Raw genomic sequence first — 25,713 nt, 5'->3', positions numbered from 1 at the left:
GCAAGGTGCAGTTCTTGGAAGTTACTCATCATCCTGGGCCAAATCCTGTTTGTTATATTGTATTCAGAAGGATGTTTCTAAAAATGAAATGTAAGTCATCTCAAGTTTAAAAACCTAGGGTTTATTTAAATAATAATAATTTTAAAATCTGTCTACTTTTCTCACTCTCCGAAGAGGTCAAAGATGTAAGTGATTGTGCTATTTGCATTCTCTCTAGCTGTCACCTGTAGGGCTCTGGAGGATGCAATTGCTGCAGTTTGAGGAAGAATGAGTGACCCTTAACATGGGGCTTAAGGGGCATTCCAGGCCTAGAGATGAAAGGATGAAGAAAAAATCCTCTGTATTATTGAAGCGTGTGAAAGGCATGAAAGAGTGAGAGGTAGATCAATAGTTTGCATTTACAGTACAGGAGAGAAAAAAAAAGATATACTGGGATTTACTTTTCTAGCTTACTTGAGAGAGATTTCTTCAGCTTCCACGCACACACACCATCTTTAGGAAGAACAGAACTGGGTTTCTGAAGTATTGTATGCCTTTGGCATCCTGTAAGGTGTACCAAAAGTGCACTCTTCTCCATGCAACCTGCCAAAGAAATGATATATCAACTAAATGCTTTACTGGGACTGTAGCTGGCATTTGACAATCAAGCTATAGGCTGAAACTAAAATATCGAGGGTCAGTGCTCAAAGAGATGGAGATGAAGATGCTCTTGAAAGATATGAATGAAGGAAATCTTTATCAATTAGAGTAGAGGGTGAGGTTAAGAGGATGTATTCTATCCATTTTAGCTGTTTTCTTAGCCTTATTCATTTAAACTTGCTATCTAAAACCTCTTAGTAATACCTGTTAAATGCCATATGGTTAACTGAGTCCCTGCTCCCTGTCTAAGTAGGTGTTTGCATAGCAGCTGTAAGTAGTCTACCATAGTACTATGTGGTGATGGGGTGCATTGCTTTTTAATATAATGACAGGTTCATTTCAAAGGCAAGCAGTTAAATTCCTCCTGATAATTTATATAAACCCTCTTCAAGAATAGGACATGCCAGGGCATTTAAGATCAAATGCTGTATACAGGTGCAAAAATGTAGCGTTAAAGCATAATTTAAAATTTGTAAGAGATTACAATAGCCTTCTCTGTGAGAATGTTATGGATATTATCTGTAATATTCATAGAAACTTATTGCTTCTGTGCCTGGAGTCACCTAATACTTCCAAAATGAAGTGTAGGGAAATTGCTGTGATCATTAGATCAATGCAGGCAGCCCACAGCCCTTTCAATAAAATGTCTCACACAAATGAGTATATTGCGCCATGCTACTGAAGGCCATGCACTCTGGGTCTCTGAGATGATGATGCATTTTATAGTCTAGTTTTTAACTGCTGATTTCCTGACAATATACTTGCCTCAGATGAACTTTTGGAGAGTGGTTGAATATCAAAGCCATAAGAGCCTGTGGTAGCCTCTGCCTGGGGTAAGAAGTGTTGTCTTCTTGTGGGCAAACGTGCCTTGTGCGATTTGTCTGGTGATGTTTCTCATAGCAGTGGGAATACCTTGGTTAGCCGGTGCTGTTGAGGCTGTGTGTTACATGAGGAGTTGGACTCAGTGATCGTTATGAGTCCCTTCCAACTCAGGATATTCCATGATTCTTGTATCAGCCTGCTTCTCCAGGTGCAGCTTTGCCACTGAGTCCCTTGTTAGGAGCTGTTGCTGCTTGTAGCTGTAAGACGTAGGCCACTCAAGTCTGGTGCAAAAACTGTGATGTCTGGAGAAGCTGCTTTCTAGTAGAACGATAAAAGACGTTTAGCTTTTCTGCGAAACTTCATATTTTGCCTTGAAAGAAGGGTAGCCAGGCATGGGAGATTAGATGTCTCCCTTGAGTGATATTACGATTGTAATGGGGATGGCAGAGGATGCCGGGAAAGAACTGATACCAAAGACAAAGCAAACTGGCTGAGGGGAAGAAAGTCCTGGGTCAAGGTGAGCGAGTTATTCAGAACCACTGTGCTTTTTCTCTCCTCAGCTGACTTTCTTCAGATACAGTTGTTCTTGAATGATCACAATCAGTATATCAAAATAAACGCTTTAGAGAGTAAGGTAAAAGGAGTTGCTGGCAAGACTGTAAATCCTCTCATGGAACAAATGATAACTCAGCTCAAGAGCCCTTTTGTCCTGGGAGTATGGGAAGGATATAAATTCTCTGAAAGTATCTGTCAGTCGGAATTGCTCTGCATTCATCATGCCAGCCCTCTGCATCATTCATGAATGTCATAAGAGACTAAAGAATTGGCACTTCATGGTGAGAATGATTAAACAACCATTACACTTGTCTTTTACTTTGGCACAGTACCTTTTAAACAGATCACCTGTATAAAGCTCACACCGGTACACCTCTTGTAACAATGACTGTCCTTTCATGGTGGTGAGAAAAGAAGAAAACTAAGAAAAGTTGCATATCATTTACGGAAGGGTTTGTATGCTGTGCTATTAGTTCTGGATTGTTTTGTTTTTGCATTCCTGCTATGTGACCTTGGGGGGAAGGTTAGAGAGTCTTTGGGAAGGTAAGCTTCTAAACAGGTATTTCTTCTCATCCCTGGCCTTTCAGTAGTTGTGTTGGATAATGATGTATTTGGGGTGAGGTGAAAAAGCTCAGAATTCCTAGCGTAGGTTTTCTTGGCAGACCAAAACAGCCCCGCTTAATTCTAAAGGACTAGTCTGTGTTTACGGTAATAAGTAGCAAAAGAGTAGGTTTTCAGAATGAAACTTGCTATTTTTATAGCATGCTTCTGAAATGCTTGTGGCCAGCAGGTTCTAGTAGCTTTGCTGCAGACTTGGTGTGTGATTTAGCCACCTTCTGTGGCTCTGGGGAGTATCTAGTAGCTGGTATTTGGAGTCTAATTCTCTTCTGCATTCAAGCCTGAAAGTTTGGGCTTTGGTCTCCTGCTGTGGAGACCATAAATGTAAACTGTATTTACTGTTTTTTCTACCTAGACTATAGAAATGTGAACGCGTGTTTAAGGAAGAATAAAGAATTACTTACTCTTACTGAGTGGCCAGTTTAAAACAAGCAAAACCTTGTATTCTGTATGTTATCTCTTCTAAACATGAGGTGAGTAAATTAAAGTGAGAGAACAGTGCTTGTGTTTGTATTTTTTTTTCTCCTGATAGTTCATTTGTTTTAATGCCATAAGCCATAGCCTAAGGATCAAAACTAGAGAGAATTTATTTTAGGGAAGAACTGAACAGGCTGGGATCAGTAATAGCACTCTAGCCTCCATCCATTCTGAGCTGTCTAGGCCATCTTGTTACCATTCAGATTCTGAAAAACTATTTTAGTTAACTAACATCCCTGTTCTCACTCCAGGCCCCAAATGTGCTATGAATCCTACTGTGCTTTTGTCTGCTAACAGCAGTCTCTGAGTTAAGTTCCTCTGGCATGCTGCCTTCTGGGCTTCTCCAAGGACATTCTCTCTGTGGGCTGTTTTATCGGGAAACGCCAAGAAATAAGAAATCACATTCAGATTCCAGCTTCTCTTTGGCAGATGAATGCAACTAAGAAATTCTTGCATCTGCTTTTACTGAATTTAGTTACCATTGCCCCGATGAAGTTTCTCACCAGGTGGCAGGTAACATTTTCTCCCTGATATCTGCGCTCCCAAACCTGTCCTGCAAGGGTCACAGTAACTGGGCACTGTTCTCTGGGCACTTACACTCAGCAAATTTCATATTTCAGTTGGAGGATTTTTAACTTTTTTTTTTTTGACTGTTTCTGGTGCATTTTGGTTTTAAGACTTTTGTCTTCCTCTAACGCAAGTTCTGTATTTGTTACAAGCAGTACATGTTTTTTGTAAGATGTTTTTGTTTTTCTGTGGTGCATAGAGAAGTCCTGGAGGGATTGTCCTTGTGGACCTCTTTTAGATTGATGTCTGTCATATGTCTGCCTAAAGATGTGGGGGCTGAAATTGATGATTCAACTGAAAGACAGGACTTGAGGGCTGGGGCTGGTGGTACGATAACACTCTACGAGGCAAGGTTGACACTGAGAGGATAGATAAAAGGACAGATCACTGTGTCTTCCAGTACAAGAACTAGGGAACATCTATTTATCAAGAGCAAGTATGAAAAATGAAGGTGATTCTTCACTTTGTAGAGTAACAGGCTAGAAGGAACCTTAGAAAGTCTCTACTTCAAACCCCTGCTCAGAGCAGGGTCAGCTGTGAGGTCAGATCAGATTGCTTGAGGTTTCATGTACTCATATATTGAGAACTCCATGCGTGGAGGCTCTCAAATCTCCTTGAATGACCTGTTTGACTGTGTATCTGTCTTTGTGAGGAAAAACAAAACAAAACAAAAACACTTTTAATCCTGTGAAGTCAGAATCTCTTATTTCAAACTATGACCATTGCTGCTTGTTCTCAAGTTATTCATCAGTGAAGGCCATGGCTTTTGTCTTCTCATTAACTTCTGTGCAAGTGCTGTGAGATTGCCCTTAGGTCCCCTTGAAGTTGTCTTCTCCAAGAAGAGGAAGCCCAATTCCTTTGGTCTTTCTTAACAAGCCAGACGCTTCAGTCTCCTGTGACAGTATTTGTGGCCCTCCAGTGAACTCACTTCAGTTTGTCAATGTCTGTTTGTATTAGGGTCCCCAAAATTGGATGCATTACTCTAGATATGGTCTAACAAACACTGAATAAAGAGGAATAATCACTTGAACTGCTGGCTGCAGTCCTCTCAATGCAGCTTAGGATGCTGCCAGTTGCCTTTGCTAAGGCACATGGCTGGCTGTTCAGCTAGCTGAATCAGTGACAGAGTTAAGTATGTGAAGCTGAAGGTTTGTAAGCCATGGTTGTGAATGCAAAACTTCTAATTGCTTTCAAGGGGAGACTTGATAAGTACCTGGAAATTAGGTCTGTTTGGAATTACTGTATAAATGAACTATATAAGGCTGAGGCAGTGTCTAAAAGGGCTCATAGTCTGGGCGTGTACTTTAAGGAAGTAGCGCTTTCTCTGTTCTATGTTTTCCCTGGGTGTCCACTTAAGATCAGTGATAAAGATATGACAATGTATTAGTTGACACATTCATTTTATGTAAATGAAAATACTAACAAAGAATATTTCCTGGCTGTAATCTGTTATGTTTAAGTTGGTACGTCTCTGGTAATCTTGGGCATACTTTAGTTAGCAGCTAATCCCTAAATTCCTTCCAAGATAGCAAATATCCCCATGTGCCTTATCACTAACTCAGATTAGAGGGAAAAGTTGATATTCTCTGTGTGCTGGATTTAGGGAAATTCATGGTTCAAGTGTAAACTTGAATCTTGGACTTTCTGGTAGTTCTAGGAACACTTCCTTCCTCTCTCCCTTTTTTTTCTTCCAATCTTTTTAATGCAGTGTAACTAATGAGAAGCAGCATACTGTCTGATCCGATTGTTGGCTGATGCACACATACGGGGAGGAAAGTGACTCGTATTAATTTGCTGTCATTTAAAAAGACAGACAAACAAAGAAAGCATGATCCAAATTGCTGCTTCCATTTTGAGTTAGTCTTGCAGATCTCCTAACTCCTTTTTGAGTAGAATAAGCTTCTTCGTATTTTATAGGTGGAAAGGAATTGCAGTTTCATAACAATGTATGTTTTCTGAGGAGGGAGAATAAAATATTGTTCAATCTGCATCTCAGAGGATTGTCAAGAAAAAAACTGTCCTGAAATGAAAAAGAGCTACTTCATAAGAAGATTTTTTAAGCACAGATGCTTGTTTTTGGGGGGATTAGACAGGCAACTTTGTGTCAGGGCCTTATACTTTTTTCTTCTTAGGCAGTTTAAAACTCTTGATTAAATAAATTGGACATTTCAGCAGTCATTTCGTAAAATGTATCAGGTCTGTCTCTGTTTTCTCCTAAGAAGGATCCTGTCATGGAATAATCAAATCAGATAATGATGGCCAGCTCCCCTGTAAACTTTCAACCTCCCTTTAGTTCTTTATTATTAAGAAGGTGTTAAGGGTGGCTGATGTTTTTGCAAATATGGAAGGACAGAGGGAAGGGGGCTGGTAAGCTTCTTGGTATTAGTGCTGTTATTTTCTTATTTGAATCCTAAAACCATTTATGAATCTTAAATTCAGTCAAACTGCTTCTTGACTTTTTTTTTTTTACCCCCTCAGTCCTTAATTAGTTTGATAATGGTACCTGTATACAGTGTGTGTAGTGGATAGCACCCATAGGAATAATTTCTAAATGTTTATCACAAAAACTGGAAATAAGAAACACATAATAGGTCTTCTCTAGACAATACAGATCTTCCAGCACACTTAGAGTTGACCCAGTTCTGGTGATTTCCAGTTATGAAGTCAGTCAAATCCACGCTATTCAGGAGTTTATTGCAAAATTAGGTAAGGATTTTACCTCTTTTAATCACCGTTAATCTTAATGGATATGGACACTTATTATCTGTCCTCAAAACATTCTTTTACCATTCTTTTAATTTTTTACTCCTAAGAAATTTATTTGGAGGAAACTCAGAGTTGCACAGTTGCATGGCCTATTGGATGTGCCGGAAGGAAAAAGCTGGAAAAACAATTATCAGAAGCTTTATTTTTTCTCAGTCTGTGTATATTTTTCCTGAAGAGAGCAGCTAGTGCAAATAAGATGTTGAACTGAATAAAGCCATGAAGAGCTATGCCATTCTTTTCTTGTCTGTGAACTGAGTGGTCAAATACACAGTTTGCCTTAAGCTGTGAATATCTGGGAGAGACCTGAATCTTTGGGGGTAGTAATCAGGTTAATCTGATTTACCTTTACTTATTACTTTTATTTTTATTTGAAACACTCAAAACTGTTGGGCAAAGACCTGGACGCTAGTTTGAGGTTTTCATTCAGAGCTATTTCAGTCAAAACCTCTCCTCTATTTGATCAGAGATTTCTATTAATCTGAACATAAATTGTTTTACAACTCTCCCTTGTTGTTTTGTTCATCTCTGCTTGCTAGGGCAGAATAGTTCCCTTCACCTTGTTTTTTTGGGAGCTATGTTTTTTTTCATTACATGACCACCTAACATTTACTGCTGCAGGAAGCATTATCTCCTTATTGAGTTTCAGCAGTTGTGTGTCTGAACTTTTCTCGCCTGCTTTCATGCCAGAATTCTAACTTGCATTCCTTTACTAATGCCGTGATTATTAGTAAACATGATAGGACCTTTACAGTTACATATGAAGTACCATAGGTGGCTCATCAGAAAAAAATAGAAAAATAGACTATCAGGAAATACAGTAGGACCATGAAGTAGTCCCAAAAAGGAAAAAAAAATCCCAAAAAACATAGCAATAGGGTAAGAAAAATAATAGGGTTATTTTGTTTTTATACTTCAGTCCAACTTCTAAAATTGTGTATCTTCCATATCTTCCATTTCTTCCCTTATTAAGGAAAGTAAAAATAGTCCTCCAGTCCTTTTACCCAAATGTGAACTAACACTATGTATTTAGAATCCTATGCAGAACAAAGACAATAACTGAGAGAAAGGCACATGCAGTGTCTCGTGTTATTTTAGGTAGAGAGATATTACCATGATAAATAAACCGAAATATCATGGTGGTGAATTACCACCATGAGCAGGAGACTTCTGGCCGCATGAGCGGCAGAGGTTGCAGAGCACCGGTATGGTAGGAGGCTGTGAACTGCCCTGCACTAGTCACAGCTGGCTCTGACATGGGTGAAAACAGCCCACTGCATGCTAAAACTTCAACTGATCAGAGAAGCACGTAGTGCCACTGCTCAGACACGTAGTGCCACTGCTCAGAAATGGTCAAGAACGGATGGTAGCTGCTAGCCACAGTTAACATGGGGTGGCACATGAAGAAGCGTGAAAAGGGGCATAGAAGAAGGATCAGGAAAAGGCACATGCAAAGGGATATGGCTGGGGACATGCTGGATAACTTCTTGGAAACTGGCTCTCTGTGCCGGATGACATGTGCCTTTGAGGGCACTGCAGCCTGGGGTAGTGATATCCCTTAAGGAATGGGGCCTTTGGGATCCTGTGTGAGAACATGCACGCTGCTGAGGAACTCGGTGAGGCCTTTGGACAATCACGTGCAGGGGCATGCCTGGGGCCTGCAGGCGACCTGTGCAGGAACAACTATGTCCCTGAGGGACTGGGGTCTGGTGGAAAACCCATGCTAGCACACAGAAAATAAACAAGAAGTGGGGAATGGCAGAAAAACTTCCATGCATCGGCCCTGATCTCCTGCACTGTTTCTGCGGAGGGCAGGGAGGATAAGGAGCCAAGTGTCATGTGCTGGGAAGGCCAGGAAGACTAGGAAGGGGATGGTTGACGGTGGGCTGCAGATCAGGCGGAGGAGGGGGAGGAAAGGTATTTTCCCGAGTGTTTGTTTAATTGTTTATTGTCTCTATTTCCCTGTGTCTGAATAAAAATAAAAGTTTGTTAGCTGTCAATAAAACAATGTGAGATTACCTCAGTTCAGATTGTTTAGTCAATATTGTCATGAAGGAAAGTGGGATTCTGGTGATAAATTTTTGTTCTTTTAACTCAGACCTGGTTAAAAGCTACAATCGTTACCTGAGATCCTTATTAATTTTCATGTTAAAGGCGCTTTTTGGTTTTAAAAATCTGAACTGTGCAGCTCACGGTACATTAAACTCATCCCAGTGCGGAGTTGCTGCTGTAAACTATGTCTATATGTTCGTGGGCTGTAATATCTGTCAGACATGATATTTTCCTGGCCACAGTGAAGAATAGTTTTAGAGTTATGGTGTAGCCAAGACAAAATGGGCTGTTGATAAAGTGACTTAGTAGATGCAAATAGAGAATGTTTTTATTTAACAGTAGGAGATTTGCAGAATCCCTAAGGGACAAAAGAAGTTATATTTTGTGTAAATGTGGCAGACTTTTTCTCTACTGCTTTACAGGATTAGTTCTAGGCAAGATAGAGCTTCTGCAGTTCTTCAGCGTTGATTGAAGGATACTCTTCCTTAAGATAGATTTTGAGGACTTTGGGCGATGATTAGAAAAAATGATAACTGATTTAAAATTATAGATGGTGGTGCCAACTTCAAGTAAATGTTTCTTAGCACAACTCACTGTGAGGTTTTACTTGCTGTGGCTTATAACATTGCTGATAACTTTTCCGTTAGGAATTTTCTGTGATGAGGATTTTGCCTTAAACTATTTTGTTTTGACCGGAACTAAATAATCTAACAGTTCTGTCCATGAATGTAGCTAGCAAAATGCACAACTTCCCTAAGCTAAGTAGGCAGGCTCTGAACAGCAGCCTTGTCACATGTATTGTGACATGTCGGTCTCTAATTTTTTACATCTCTAAATACCAAAGTTAGAGTAGTCAACTGCCATTTTGCTAAACTTTATTTTTATGAGAAATTGCAGTCTTATGCACACTAAATGGGTAGTGGTGTCCTAGTAGCTTAAATCTCTCCAGTGTTTCCTTACCATATATTTCTTGGCTTCTCTGAGCTCCAAATTCTGCATGCAGCATCCCAGTAAAGCAGCTGAACATATTCTGCTCCTGTTTGTTTTCGCGCATTTGTACGGTAAAGGTGGCCCAGGGCACTGTGAGAAGTGGGATTTCTCACAGTTGAGGAGGAAAATCATTTTTGTGCACTTGTATCTGTTGTTGTATTTACAAAGTGTGGGTAATATAGTGGAAGTAGTGAAACACTAACAATAAATACCACGGAATTAATAGTCCCTCAGAACTCCTTGTTTCCAGGGCATGGTTGGAGTTGTTTATTAAATTAGTTATGCAACTAAGCCTTGAACAATGAGGAAAACCTAGACATCCAGTAGCTGCTCGTTAACAGTGTCCTATCCATCATCAGTCTCAAATAGAAATTGTCATGGGAGGAAGAGAAATCCTACTTTTTAATCTTGTTTGGTTCTTTTAAGTTTCGTACTCAGAACGATCTCATGGCAGCTGCAGTCAAACAGAAGCACTCAAGTCAAATGTTTGTTTGGATTTTTGTTTGCTTTTCTAATATCGCTTTGTGGTAGTAATTCCGGTTATTCTTCCTCTTCAATTTTTAGTTAACATCTGCACCTTGTGTTTTTAGATAGGAGTGACTTTAGGAGGAAAGCTAATTTATTTCTATGAAGTTAACATGACATGGATTTCAACACAGAGCAACTTGTATCCTGTATAGCCTCAAAATGGAAGGAATGGAAAGGGGCACTTACATACACAACAAATAATAGTACATTCAGCTATGCACAGGTCAACCAACCAGCCCATCTATTATTATGCAGGTAATTTTGACCTGTACAATAAAGAAACAACTGCTGGCCATCAGGCTTCTGTTAAAAGGTTAGTTTAGGTAGTGATCTTTTGGTGGTTTCATTTGATGGAGCTTTGTGCATACATGTAAACCCACAGTACTGAATTTTTTCAAGTTAAGCCTAGAAACAAAATCTGTGTTTTGTGAGGGAAAAATGAGCTCTGTTAAGCAGTTAAGTCCCATGACAGGCCTATGAAGACATAATTGGTTCTAATTGGAGCTCACAGGAGCTCTGACATGCTCTACCTGAAGCCAAATGGCTCTTAGGCAATGAAATCATCTGTCTTTATAAATAGCAAAGAACTCTCTTCCAAGTTTGTCTTCCCTTATAAAGGGCCTGATAGCCAGTTTAAAAAAAAAAAAAAAAAAAAAAAAAAGCAAGGGGGGAGGTGGTAGAAGGAAACCAACCAAACTTGCAGTTCAAGTGAGAATAGTTTTGGAAAGCAGGTTTTAATCCATGAAGTCATTAACAATATGTAAACTCGTCTTGCTTTACTTAACATGCTGATGTGTCTTGCTTTAATCTGTAATGAAATACACACAGCTTTCAGAACAAGCTAATTACTGAAGGAAGATATCTGTAATGTAGTTTATAGTGGGCAGTTTGTATTCCCAACTATGGTGAAAGCCATAGATAATTCAATACCCAGCCATTGCTAACATTGCTAACTCGAAGAGTTTACATATATAGTTGGGGATGTGTTTAAAAGCAAAGAAACAAAAACATACTCTACATATTTTGCAAGTCATGTATCCTTGTCTTGATGAGCAGTTAGAGTTCAGTCTGTAGAATTAACCTTTCTGAAACTGAAATGATGCATGCTCAAAGTTCAGTATGTCAGTGTGGTTTTCTGTTAACTCACACTTAAAAGTGAAATTTCCTACTTAACTCTGATTTCGGACATCAGTTTGAGTTTACTGAGTGTGTGTTCTGATGGGTATGCAGAGACCTGGAAGATAGGGAACATGGATGCATTTCCACTCTTATCATTGAGTCAGCTGCTTATAAATCATTTCCCTTTCTATGTGCCTGAGTTTTGCTGTCTTGGTAATATGTGCTGAGAGGAAACTTCTTAAACTAGGGTGAAGGGTATCAATTATTTCCACTAATATGTACTATTCAGTTGGAATTCAGGTCATGAAGAGCTTTACTGGAGCTGCAGCTTTGTAGGCAAGTGTTGAAGTGACCCATATAAGATTCAACCTGGTTCTTTATCTAGTTATGCTTATTCTTCTCAGGGTTATTTGATACACATTGCTGGTTGGTATACATGGGGGGAGAAATAGCATTAGTTGTAGCTTCACTCAGACTGGAAAATGTTCCAAGTTGTCCTGTGCTGTCCACAGATGTCACATCCCTGGTGCTGAAATGGGAACTGGATATTTTTGCTTATTATTTTGTATCTTGTGACCTGTTGTAATAGTACTTGGAAACTCAGGTACAGTAAGTGGCTGAGGCACTGAGATGTATTCCTGACTTGCCTGTAGATTTGGATCTGGAATGGCAATTTTAATCACATTTTCCCAGAAGCTCAGAGGCTGTTTTGATGAGTTACAAAAATCCTGCTCCTAACTTTGAGTGTTGAGTACAAGTGAGAAAGTAGTCTCTGAACACTTCTGCTTCTCAGCTTATTAATCTGTGATGGTAAATTTCTCACTGGTGTGTCTGTCTAACTGAGCTGAGATGGCCCTTGTAAATGTGAGAGGACAGCATTCAGGTTTGGAGAGGTTTGGTATTGTCCTTCTTAAAAAACAAAAAGTCAGGGAACAAATTTCCAAATAAATTATGCTGGAGATGCATGTACTAGATTTCCAAAAATCTTAAGCGGTGTTGAAAAAAACAGTCTCCCACTGTGAGGAGTCTTGAACTGAAGACAAGGTAAGCCTTAAAGAGGCCAAGTATTTCCTTTGAATACCCAAATAAAACTGAGTCCCATATCCCATGCTTCTGGAATAGATATTTGATTGGTTGTTTTTTTTTGGTGTTTTTCTCTTCTTTTTTACACTCTTCCCCCCCCTGTCCCCTGAAGGAAAAAAAAAAAAAAAAAAGAGCATTATGTTATTGTCTGGGATGATATTAAGCACTAATGAAATCATTCATTCTTGATAAGGGTTTCACTTATCTTTATCTCAAAGGCTGCTTGCCTTTATTTAGGAACCAAAATATCTCAGGCTCCCAATGTAAGTTATAATTTAGCTGGTTGCATACAGTAGAGAAGTCTTCAGTGATTTATATCTCAAGAGGAAGCTTGTTTGTTTGCTTGTGGTTCTCTTGCTGTTATGCATGTAGGAACATGAGTACTGTGTTCAGGTTTGGGCCCCTCGCTACAAGAAGGACATGGAGGTGCTTGAGCGGGTCCAGAGAAGGGCGACGAAGCTGGTGAGGGGCCTGGAGAACAAGTCCTACGAGGAGCGGCTGAGGGAGCTGGGCTTGTTCAGCCTGGAGAAGAGGAGGCTCAGGGGCGACCTTATCGCTCCTTACAGATACCTTAAAGGAGGCTGTAGTGAGGTGGGGGTTGGCCTGTTCTCCCACGTGCCTGGTGACAGGACGAGGGGGAATGGGCTTAAGTTGCGCCAGGGGAGTTTTAGGTGGGATCTTAGGAAGAACTTCTTTACTGAAAGGGTTGTTAGACATTGGAATGGGCTGCCCAGGGAAGTGGTGGAGTCACCATCCCTGGAGGTCTTTAAAAGATGTTTAGATGTAGAGCTTAGGGATATGGTTTAGTGGGGACTGTTAGCGTTAGGTCAGAGGTTGGACTCGATGATCTTGAGGTCTCTTCCAACCTAGAAACTCTGTGATTCTGTGATGAGGATGCTCGGAGTAACATACATGCACATTTAGATTACTAACTGGAAGTATTTGGAGTCTTGAGTCCATGTTCATCTGAAGGATGAACTTTCCATAAGGAAGAAATTATGTCATTTGTTATTGAATCTAATGGTGCAAGGCTAATGGTGGGGGAACAGATACATTTTGTCTGATTTAAAAAGCTATTTCATCTTCTTATCTCTTTCTGTTAGAAAAAGCATCTAGCATTTCAGGGTTGTGGCTCAGCAAAGGAAAACTTGTGGAATGCATGTGAGAGGGCAGTCTAAATAGCCATTTTGTGTGCATTATAACATGTGTCGTAAATATCCAAGAGGACTCTCCATGTCACTTGTTGCAAAATGTATTTTATTGTGCTGTCCTCCACTATTACTTAACAGAGCCTGGAAAATATATTTCCCTCATTTACAAATTGATTTGCATGGAGTCTTCTCTGTGTGTTGTCAGTAGCCTGGTCAGAAGGGGGCCTTGATTTTCCCGTGTTAACTAATGAAAGCATATGCTTGCATATATTCCTTTTCAGAAGCCGCAGAATTATTTCCGGAGTTGACAAATAAATGAAGCGAATAATTAATGCTTTTTTCTTTGGTTTTCTGTTTTGTAGCTGGTGCCACATATATATTTGGGAAGAGTGGAGGTCTCATCTTGTACACCTGGCCAGCTAATGACAGACCAAGCACAAGGACAGACCGTCTTGCTGTGGGCTTCAGCACAACAGTGAAGGATGGCATTCTTGTGAGGATTGACAGTGCCCCTGGGCTTGGTGACTTTCTGCAACTGCACATAGTGAGTATAGATAGACTCTATACTATTAATATAAAATAACAAGCGTCATACTCTACAGTTCTGTGTCTTCAGCACTCATCGTGTTTATTGAATGACTGAATGGGACGAACAGGGAGCAAAGATTTGGTGCCAGAAGAAGGGGAGAAGGGGAGCTGGTGTGTGTGTATGCTTATGAGATTTTTGTATCAGTAGAATCTATTTGAGAACTGTAGAAGTACTTCATGGCAGAGTTAATCTACTTGACAAATGCATAGTCCTGAACTTATGGTGTAGTATTGCTATTCTCAAAGGCAAAGAATGAAATCGAGTGATAATTAATTTTTCTCACTGAGAAAGTTAAGTGAAAACTGACCAGATCCTCACCTACTGTAGAAAGAGTTGATCTAATCTGCTATTGCAAGCATCAGTTAGTTCAAAACAACGTGGCTTGCAAAAAGAAAATAAACTTTTCCTTTGTGAGAGCAAATATTCAAATATGGAAGTTGGGGTGAAAGTGGCTTTAGTGAAAGTGTGGAATTCTTTGAGAAAATGAGACTAAGACTGGAAAGTTTTTGAGAGTTTTTTTTTTTTTTTTTCAGATGTGGTGGGGAGGGGGCTGGGAAGGAAGCACTTGTTTTTCTTTCTAAATGAAGTAGCCAAGACATTTACTAGAGGTAGAAGCTGGTTGTATTGCTTAATGCTCTTGTTTGCCGTGTCTTATGCATCAATTCATAGTGGAAGAGGGATGTGACATTTGCAGGATTTGAATGAGCTGGGGAGTTGCTGACATTTCACTGGAACCTAGAGAAAGTATAAGTAAGCATGAGGAATGTCAGGGTCCAGTATGCAGACCTGATGTGAATGACTGACAGTCTTAGTCTGATGCTGAGTTACAGAAGAATTTACAATGTTTGGAGTCCTCTGGAAGCACTTGGTGTATGGCAGGGTGACTCTGAAGCAAGGGTTAAGGCTAGCCCTCATTGCCAGCATTTTAAAAATCCTGGCACTCTATTTTTTTTTCCCATACCCTTTTTTCTTGCTTTCTCAAAGCAAACATTAAAAAACAACAACAAAAAGGCTAAAAAGCAGAAGATACTGTCAATATGAATGTTAAGCCTAATGGTTTAGAATTCCATAACTCATGTTAAGCATAAATGGTTGGACATAATTGAACAAGCCACTATATATTCTTCAGTTGTTGTAATAAAACATGTTTGTAAAATGCTATCAAGTAACTGGAGAACATGTGAGGAGAAGTACAGATATATGAATTTATTCAGTCTTAGGAAGAGTAGTCTAGGATGGGATCTCGTTGCTTTTGGTTGCCTTCTGGGACGTTAATAGGGGAAATTGAAGTTAGGCTCTTCTTGGTGGTGCTCAGTGGAAGGAAGAGGGGATATGTACACAAGTACCAAAATGGGATTTCTCAGAATTAATAATGAAGGCACATAGTCTTTCTCTATAACATGGTTTTGAATATTCTCAACTCTTTTCTTATGAATGAGTTCAACAGAACTTTTTTTGACTTTTTTCTAACATTATCTGATATCTACAGACATCAGATATGTAAATCTAAGCTATTAATTGCAGTTGCTATTAGTGCTAAAAGTTCTTTTGACTGTTTGTGGTGTAGTTTAGCTAATTTTATGCCTGAAGATGTTCACTAGCAGCAAATACAGAACTAGTTGAACTTCAGTTTCCCTTTTGTGGTCAGGATGGATTTAGGAGCATTTGTCTTATATTTGTGAGTATCCAAAGTTAAGTTACGGTGCTCTCTTGGGCCTGCTATTACTGCTTATCATGTCTATCACCAACAATAGCCTTTTGAAATGACACTTTAAATGCGAGACGATATGACCTCTTACTTTGCAAAATATATGCCAGCTTTCCATGAGATCAGTCTTTTTGACTAACTGAAATCTACCACATGCTGTGTGCTGTCATGTTCGAAGATGCTGTCTGTCTTCCTTTTTTCAAAGCCTTGTTCTTCCATTAGGCATTTTTTTCTGTGTTGAAAGAAACAAGGCAATGGATCAAATGATGATAAAAAGTATAGGAGAAATATATTTGTATATCCTGACAGTTACAAAAGGTTATTAAACTGATAATTAAATAGAACTTTAAAAAGGTAATTGGTTAAACCATAAAGCAAGCTGTAGGAAGAAGAGTTAAAACAGGTATTAAAACAGGCAAAACAATGTTAAGGTAACTCATTTAATATGTATTTAATAACTTGAATTTTCAGGAGCAATTATGTTGCTTTGTTTTTTAAAAAAATGATAAACTTTTCTGGATGAATGCTAGGGAGGTCTCTTCTTTGGGGACTTTTCTGGGTATTCCAGTCACTCTTATTCATTTTTTAAGGATGCTATCCACTGAATTCGGGCCTTCTTGCTCTTCCCTGAGTACTCTGTTGGTGATAACTGGTCACAAAAGCAATTTGGTGATCATTATTTTCTACTGTGCATCACTAGATTAAAATTTAATACAAAATTCATTGTATGGCCTATGGTTTATCAAGATCTGATACCATTTTTAAGGTTGTGAATGGGGCTTGTGCTCTGAGGAGACGTTTTAATAGCTTCCATGTATTTTGAATTCCATGTATGTTCTGGAGCATTCATTATAATCTCTTTTGATTTGTAAGAGGTTAAAAGTGGGGAAAAAAAAAAAGATATCTTTAGTAAAGACTTACATATATGCTTGTTTAATTTATGGTTGTTCTGTTTGGATTCATTTTCTAATTAAGAGTCTTCGAGACATTGTGGAAATTCATTAGCTAAGGTATCTGTTTTACACGAGGAAAAATTAGAACCTCAGACTATTTTCTCTCCTGATTTACAATGAGGTATAGGTTGGCAGCCCTGGGAAAATGCATGGCATACCTTCCAGATCAATGTATATGAAGCATAAGTTATTTCTGTGAACAGAACTAACTGTAGCATGTGGGTTGAAAGTGTTCTTACAATATCAGATCCTTTCTTATAAGATTTTTATTTTCTTTACAATTCATTCAAAGAATGAAGTCCAAACATGTACCAGAAAATTGCATTCTACAATGAATGGGTGGTTAAAAGACTGCAGATTTCACTTATGGTTGCATGTTTCTATACTATCATTCACCTTATACTACCACACCTCCTACTTTGTGGTTTTACAACATGCAAAAATCTTTACAGAGAACAAACCCGGAGAGGAAAACAGCTGCAGGTTATAATGAATATCGTTCTGTTGATGACTACAGAGAGACAAATCATCTACCCATGCATGCTGCTGTTTTATTTTGCAGCTCTAAATTTTTGTTTGTTTGTCAACTGTCATCTTACCTCTGGTTCCTCAGGCTGGTCTTCTAAGACGAGTAAGGCTTGGTAGTAAGAGTACTCCAATTTCTTAGAGTTTACTTTCTACAAGCAATTAAGTCGAAGAAAAAATGCTAGTGATTTTGGAAGAAACACTGCTTAAGTAATCATTATGTTAATGAATATCTATCACTTAGCACCAGGTGGCAAATGAAGGCTACAGGATTTGATATAAAACATTCTGATTCTCAAGTGATAGATATGAAGAAAAAGTTTTCCCCAAGTTAAAGAGGACATTGCTAAATGAGAATCTGCAGACAAGGAAGAAAATGTAGGTGTATGTTCTGCTAAATTCATTCTTCAGTTATTGGAAAGACTCTTACCCTGTACTGATTGGCCAAAGTCTGTGTTTGGGTTTATGGCTCAAGGGGGTTCTCTGGCTCCTCTTTGCTAAAAGTCCCCTGGAGATTCTCTACAAAATTGCAGTGCCCAGCTGAGGTATGTCATCTGAGAAGAGACAGAAGCAGTAACACACACAAAAAAAAAGTTGGAATAAGGAGAAGAATAACCACGGAAGGTGTATGATGAGCTGAGTATCTTGAGGACTAGGCAGAAATGATAAATGTTGGTAAAATAATAATAATAATAGCAATTGGTGTTTTTCTTTTCTGAGCGTTATGTTTATATACTCAAGCAAGTAGAAAGAAGGGGGTTTACTTGAGAGTAGCTTGCTTCATTTTCCAGATGTTAGGTCTGTAGAGGCTGTAAATCATGTGGAGAGGAGAGGGGAGGAAAAAAAAGTTATGTGCTTCAGTTTCCTATCTTGTTTCTTTTTTTTTTTAGCTACTTTCATTATCCTTATGATTACTGTTTTCTTTTAAAGTGCATGTTTCACTGTGTTAGGCTTCCTTTTTTTAACCAACTCAGACTTAATGTAGGAATAAATTAATTACTGTGAATACAAAAACTTCCCCGTATCTTAATCTCACTTCTAGTGATAAGAGTTCAGTATAGTGTTGTTGTTGTTGCCTTTCCAAGCTTTAAACCTGTATAAAATAAGTCTTTGCTTGATACAGTTCTTACAGCATACCAAAAGTGATTGAATATTAGTATTCCAAAAGGTGTTATCACTTGAGGCTTAATGCTTATCATTTCTCTTTTCATTCAAGAATCAGTAATGGCCTGTGTATATTTCTCCTGCTTAATGCTAACCTGTAAGGTCTCATCACTTGTTTAAATTTAAATTCAGAGATAGATGTTTTATACTGAAGCATGCCAACAGATCACCAAAAGGTAAGGTGGGGCAGGGCCTTCTTCAGTGAAGCAAGGAGTTGTTTACTGACTGGTTAGATACAGGAGGCAATGTCTTCTGTAATGGGTATTTGTACAGCTTATGGAGTGAAGCAACTGGTGCATGAGAACAGCTGGACCCATCAACTGGTTAAGGGAGGGGATTAGAATGAGTTTTCAAGCAAAAGATTATATTGTCTGGATCTTTGGAAAGTCAAACAAAACAAAAACAAAAAAAAACAACTGAAGACACTTTAAACCAAGACAAAACCCAGCAACCTATCTGAAGGTGTACTCTGCAGGTCTTCTGTAACTATTCATATATAAAATCTATCTGAATGCAGCTTTAAAGTGAGTTCTCTGGTGCATACTTCTGAATTGGTGCAACCTGGGGATTAACATATGCATGAAGACGCAAAAGCTTGACTGCTAACCTTACAGACAAGGTGGCATATGAGCTGAATGAAGGAGTCAGAGCAGTTATAATTTGTTAGCGTATGAAGATTCAGTGGAGTTTCTCTCACTTCGCATGTATTTTTATAAACGTGTAACTGTAGTTTATCAACTCTTCAAGTTATTCGCGTGGACCATGTAGTGTGCTGCCACCGTAAGGGTGGGCATGGGTGTATTGATCCTTAGCAACAATGGGTAACTTAGACTCTGTAATGCTTGTTGAGCATTGCAGACGTGTTCTGAGGATCACACAGAATGCATCACAAGTGTCTACCTGCTCTATATAATTATTGCTGAAACTAAATTGTAAGTCACATCTTCTTTTTTGCTTAGATGGCAGTAATTTTCAGATGAGACTTGACTGTTAATTACACTCTATTTCTTTATGTTGATCGCAGATGATTTAAGTGCATCTGTATTAATCACCATTGAGAGAGATTAACATCATCTACACATTCAGTTACTACTTCTCTTGAGAGAGGAAAATAACTTTCTGTTAATGACTGGTAAATTCCTAATTTACTTGAACTTGTTTGCAAGAGGATTTAAGACTGTCCGGTGTTATAATTCATCTGAACAAGGGGGAAGAGAGAAAAATAATATTAATGAATCACTTAAATACTAAAAGCTGAGAAATCGAGTAGAAGACCAATGTATGTGTAACGTGGATATCTACTTCACATAAAAAAGCCTATTCAAAGGCATAACAGGCATTTTGTTGAGATGCAAATCATTTGCTGTCTCTGTGTAACGAGGTGTGGTACATGATGTAGGGATGAATTTTGTGGTATTTCATACAAATCATAATTGTTTTTTATGTCTATGATGACATGCTCAGTGGGCATGATTTATTATTGGAGATGCTTGTCTGGAGATAATTAACTTACACATTAGACTTTAGGGTAATTTTAAAGACAAATCTCAATGAACTCATAAACCTGTTGTCAACTAAAGAAAATAGATTACTTTAAACCTGGCCCTGAAAACTTAGGTTGCTTCTATTTCTTTCGGATCAAATGAAAACAGAAATGTAGGTACAGGAGACGCGACAGCAGCTAAATGTTCCTGAAGTTCTTAAAGGTGGTGTGTCCACATCTGAGTTGAAGTACCTTTTCCCATTATTAGACAGCATCCTAAGATGACACACAAAATTGGAACTTACTGAGAAAAAGAGTTGGAAAAAGTATATGTAACATCAGCAGAGACCTGCTTTGTAATTTGTGCTCACCAGGGTCAGCCTGATAGATGTAATTTTTACCTGGAAAAAGGTCTCAGTTTCCTTACTGAGTACTTTGAAAATATTTAACTTTACAAAGAGGCATGTATACCCAGATCATGTGCACAAAAAACAGAGCGTAACTGCTTGCCAGTTATGTCAGTCTTATTGAATGAAAAAGACATGGCAGTCACAGAATTTCTAGGTTGGAAGAGACCTCAAGATCATACAGTCCAACCTCTGACCTAACACTAACCAGTCCTCCACTAAACCATATCACTAAGCACTACATCTAAACATTTTTTAAAGACCTCCAGGAATGGTGACTCCACCACTTCCCTGAGCAGCCCATTTCAATGCCTCACAACCCTTTCAGTAAAGAAGTTAAACACGTTAGACTTCAGCATCATTAGTCTGCTTGAGAAGCTATATCTGAATGAGCTTCAAATTTTAGGTATACACATCAGTGTCTGTTTTGTCTGCTAGTGCAAAATCACCAGCAATTCTGATCTTTTTTATGGAACTGTTTTATTTAAACACTTAAGGATACTGTCCCAAAACGTCCTCAGCCTTATCCTGTCCTCCTCTAAACTCTTTGGGTCTACTAAGTCCCATGTACTTGTGCATGCTGCATTGATTATTCCCTAGAGCACAGACAAGATAGTAAAGGAAAACTAATTGGAGGAAAGAAAAATTGACCTTCAACTTCAAAACGTGCTGCTGTTACTTCTGCTTTTATTTTGAGAAGTTGATTAAAATCCACTTCTAATTTATTTGAACTGGTTCACATTATGCATAGGAACAGTCCCTCTATTGTTACCTACTAGCTTGCAGGAAGGTATCTCTGGTAGCAGAACAGGAGTTGAGAGTAAACCTTTGAAGGTTAAGGAGCTTCCCACCCCGGTATGCCTGTTTATGGCTGCCACAGCTTGTCAGTATGCCTCATCAAGTTATCCTGATGACCTTTTGAGGTTCAGTCCCTGTTTTGTTGCCAGTGGCTGCACCAGGTGTATGAATGAATGTATGTAGCTGAATGCAATAGTGCAGGAAATAGCACACTGATGTCCTGCGGCTAAAGATGATAGATTTTAGATCCCTGGTTGCACTCAGGCAGCATGGAAGCTCAGTGCTTTGATACAGAGACTCATTAATTCCCCTCTCAGAAACAGTTTATGTGTAGATCTTAGTGCTTTCACTGTTACTGAAGGTTGTGAAGCTGATGTGAGATACAGTAGAAAGAGCTGGAAGGGATATGTTAGCATGAATGGGCAAGTTATGGTAACGGGCAAGTTACCGCAGATTAACCTAATTAGAGCCACAAGTCTGAATATAATTTTAGGGCTTCAGTTCCGCAGCCTGGTTGACTTCTGGTGGACAATGGAGAGTGGAAAATTAAGAATTGGAGAACAGAGAGGAAGAATCAATGGCAAATTACATAAGTAATTTTGTGAAACCTTCCTTAAAGATATGGATAACTAAATGCACTATCTTTGCTCATTTTTCCATAAAAAGAGAGGGCTTTGCTGTGCTTTAACACATCATTGTGTGTTTCATCAAGGAAACTGGCTTCTGCTCATAAGATTGTCATTTGGTGTAGAGGACGGAACAAACAGCTTTTTACTTTTCTCCCCAAATACAAATCTGCTCATTTTAGTGTTGTATATCTAGCAAAGCCAGACCCTAGTGCTTCAGTGTAAGTGCAGAAATAAAAAATATGCTCCTAATTAGCAGCAAAAATCTTAATGCGATTGCTGTTGAGAGAAAGATTCATCCCTGAATATATAGTTTCTGTTGAAAATGAAGCTTGAAACCTGTTTAATTTGTGAATATCTGTTTGGGGCTCTGCTGTGGTTCTTTAAATCACTGAGAGCTGTTAAATGATCGGTTCTCAGAGCCTTCCATAGTATCTATACAAAGACCCTATATGACAATAAATGTTATGTTATTGCTTGTACACTATATAAACATACTGTGTTTTGCTTAATATTTGTTTTAGCATCTCCTGTGATTATAATATTTGTAGAATACTTCATCTAAGGCTTTGATGTATTATAATTTTAGTATAACTTGAGCTGAACTGCCTTTACTGCTTTGCAGTACTTTTTTTTAGTATTTCTCAACTAATTGGAATCTTCACATTTTGGAGCACTGTCAGTGACTGAGTAAACCAGGAAATATTGGGACTCTTTCTGATGCTGAGAAAATAGAGATTTTGCCTCTTAACATTTTTGTTGCTGTTGTTTTTCTGGAGAATTAAATACGAGGTAGTGAAAAGGTGGGTTTGGGTTTTTTGTTCATTTGTTCAGCAGGCTCAAAAAATAAAAAGAAACACAGACAAGCTCCAGTGAAGTTATTTTCTTGAAATATCAAACACCTGAAGGAGTTAAGTCTGAGTCTTTTAGTGTTCATCTCTTATATTTGTAGACTTTATACTACCAACTGGCAGTCTCTGTATTTTTCTTTATAAGAAGCACCGAACCTACAAGTTTGTTCAGACCAACACATCTTCCTTCTGTATGCATGGATAAGTTGCACTAATAGATTCTAAATTAAATCTGTTTGTAATTAAAGCCTTTATCACCTTCTCTATGGTTGCATCTAAAAAGTAAAATAAAATTCTTGATCTTGGTGTTAATGGATAGCAGCAGGGTACGGTAATAACTCACTGTGTATTCAAACATACCAAGTACTACTCAAAAGCAATTAAACAAGGGCAATCGTCAGTTTAATTTACCCCTGACTTGGTATCTGATGTAACCTTCTCATCAAAGGTTAACAACTGCTTGGTACTACATCAGTTACAGCAAAATGAATTGTTTCTCTATTAAGCCTCTAGGAAGAACATCTTAGATGAAAAACATATTACTGAATAGTACTAGCAAAATGTATGTCTTATCTAGTCCAAACAACATGTACATGTTAATAAAATTATTTTAATTTTTGAGGTTTTCAAAATATAATGCAGAGAAAAGACAACTTGATCAATGACGTACAGCTGGTTCTGGGGTAAAAATCCCCTTTTCTGTACAACATGAAAGAGTAATCCTGCAAAGTTTTACATGGGAAATGAAGATGCTGCTTTTTCCATTCTAAAAAGACAATGCAGAGATAATTTAGAGGAGAGAAGGATACAGAACTAGAGTTCTGCTAGAACTCCAGCATCTAAGTTCCTGCAAGCTTATTCATTAAATATTCTCTAAGTTTGCAAGAGAGGGGTACAGTTTTTTATTCAAAACAGTTCTTGTAACTGTTGTTATAATGGTTAAAACATGTATGCATTTCACATTAAAAGATCTATACAATCATGATATATCTCAATATCCCTTTGAAAGGTACACATGAACGTCCTAATAGAATGAGAAAACTGAGATTAAATGATGTAACAAAAGCTATAGCATCAGAATCGGAGGTGGTATGCTCTAAATGATCGTCTGTTCTTAAAACAGTAAGGTCTCCCAGTGCTTCCTTGTCTGCCCTGAAAGAGTGGTTCAGTACCAACTGCCAGGGAGAGGTAGTGTCTTTGGAACTACTGCTGTTGCCCGCAACGTATGAGGACCCCAACAGGTGCCCCACTTTTATGGCAGGAGGTGGTGTATGGTGTTTTTTTTCTCTCAGTTTCCATTTAAATGCAATGGGTCCTGAACTTGCTTAGCTTGTGTGTTGTTGGGATTGTAGGCTGAAGTGGTATTATTTGTGCTAATAAGCTTCTCCCATTAGTTAACCTTTCAGTACATAAAGCATGATTGAACTGAGAGCTTCCTGCTGGTTTGAAAAGCTTTTATGTTAAATACATGATACAGGCATTTTCCTCTTCCATCTCCTTATGCAAAAGAAGTAGGATGGGGGAGACTGCAAACACAGTCTGAAACACAGTTGAAGTAAATCTTATGTAGTGTGAAAGCTCTCTTAAACTTCTTCGCCTTTTTTTTTTTTTTTTCTGCTACATTTAAATTCTTGGTGCTTTAAGCAATTTTCAGCCTACAGAGACTGCCTCATAACTGGTATAATTTGGGCCAATGTAAAGAATCAGCTGAGAATTTTGCCTGTATGTGATAACCAAGTACATTACTAACTTGGAAGGTCCAAACTTACTTTGAGTGCACACAGTTCCTGTTTTAGTTTATCCTTTATTCTTGTCAATTACTGATGTCAGGAGTGCAGTTCATAGAAGCTGAATAATAGAAATCATTCAGTATGATAAAGAAAAATACCTTATACTCAAGCTACTTCTGCTATTTTATCATGTTTCTCCTATTATTTTCAGGCAATCTTATCAGAGACCAATAACGTGCAGGATTTCAGTTTTTGGATTGTGTAAAACTCTTTAGTGTGATGCTGCTCAACCTTAAAGAGACGATGAGATTATTCATTTCTGTGGAGAACCATATTATGCTTCTTGTATGCAATTTATACTAGAGATAGTAAAGAGACTCAAACGTCACAGGCATTTCCCCTTCTTTAAGGGGAGCAGGATCTACTTTTTCTTGGACACTGCTTTGGATGCATTAAGTCTTTACAAACATTCTTATTTTTGGTAGGTTATCTTTTTGTAGGTAGTATATTGTAATCCAAGTACATTTAGAGAGTAGGGCCCTCACTGTAGAATGATCTTTTGGCATACTTAGGTGGGCTGGACATGCTGCAACATTTCAGATAGAAGTAAATGCATCTCTGAAACATGAGAGGTCGACACAGCCTTTCTGTGGTAACTGGTGGACTTGCTCAGGTAACGAGTTAGGCAGCACTTCAAAAGAATTGAAGATGTGCTTAACAGTATTAAAGTTGTGCAGCTAGAGGGGTTCCAAGGGAGAGAAGGCTTCCCTACAGGTCCTGTTTTATGGATGGTACTATACGGGTGTGCTGAAGAGTTGGGGCAGGAACAGTCATTTAAACAAGGAACTCTGCTCATGCTGAGTGTATACGTTTATACTCAACAGCTTCCAACGTCATGGGGAGTGTGAGACTGTCAGCACCTCACTACAGATAGTTCTTTTATAGAACTATCCCATTCAATTACCACTAAGACCTAACTTGTTTTTATAGCCTTATGATATTGGGAGGGGTTTAAGAGAACAATTTTAGTCCATTGTTGTGTTATGCGGAGAGGTAACACAACAATGTCCATTGTTGTGTTTCCTGTGATATGGTAAAATCTAGCTGTGCTGACTCTGTTCTCTTGCGATACTGAGTAATTCTCTTTTTGTATTTGTTTCAAAGAATGTGTCCTTATTTGAGACTTCTTTATTTCTTACTCTTTGTGTGGTGTTTTTTTTGTTTGTTTGTTTGTTTCAAGCCCTTGCAGTGTATTCTTGTCTTCTGTCCTCTGTTTCTGTGCAGAAGAGCACTTGGTTGTGGTTACTCATTCATAATTCTTTAAATCTTAACCTGTGGGGAGCCAAATTAAATGTAGCTCTTCTATAATGGTTACTGTGAATTACCTTAATGTTTTTAAATGAAATGATCTCCACTTTGATTGGAGTCTGTAAGAAGAAGACACACAGTTCTGTAATACAAGATAGTCTGAACTGTTTTGCTTGAAACTGATTTTAAAACCCTTATTGGTTTGTG

The 25,713-nt window shown here is 38.5% G+C and overlaps 1 protein-coding gene across 10 annotated transcripts in view; it reads left to right on the top strand.

The window, feature by feature from the left end:
- Positions 1-25,713, top strand: part of NRXN3 (neurexin 3) — a 973,627-nt gene that overhangs the window by 705,981 nt on the left and 241,933 nt on the right. For all 10 annotated transcript variants that reach the window (XM_072038404.1, XM_072038409.1, XM_072038408.1 and 7 more), the window contains one exon: positions 13,727-13,908. In XM_072038404.1, the coding sequence (XP_071894505.1) occupies positions 13,727-13,908 (182 nt within the window). The remainder of the gene's footprint in view (positions 1-13,726; positions 13,909-25,713) is intronic.

The sequence above is a fragment of the Anas platyrhynchos genome, chromosome 5 (genome assembly GCF_047663525.1).
Source record: "Anas platyrhynchos isolate ZD024472 breed Pekin duck chromosome 5, IASCAAS_PekinDuck_T2T, whole genome shotgun sequence".
Lineage (NCBI taxonomy): Eukaryota > Metazoa > Chordata > Aves > Anseriformes > Anatidae > Anas > Anas platyrhynchos.
This window is presented reverse-complemented; position numbering and strand designations above follow the sequence as displayed.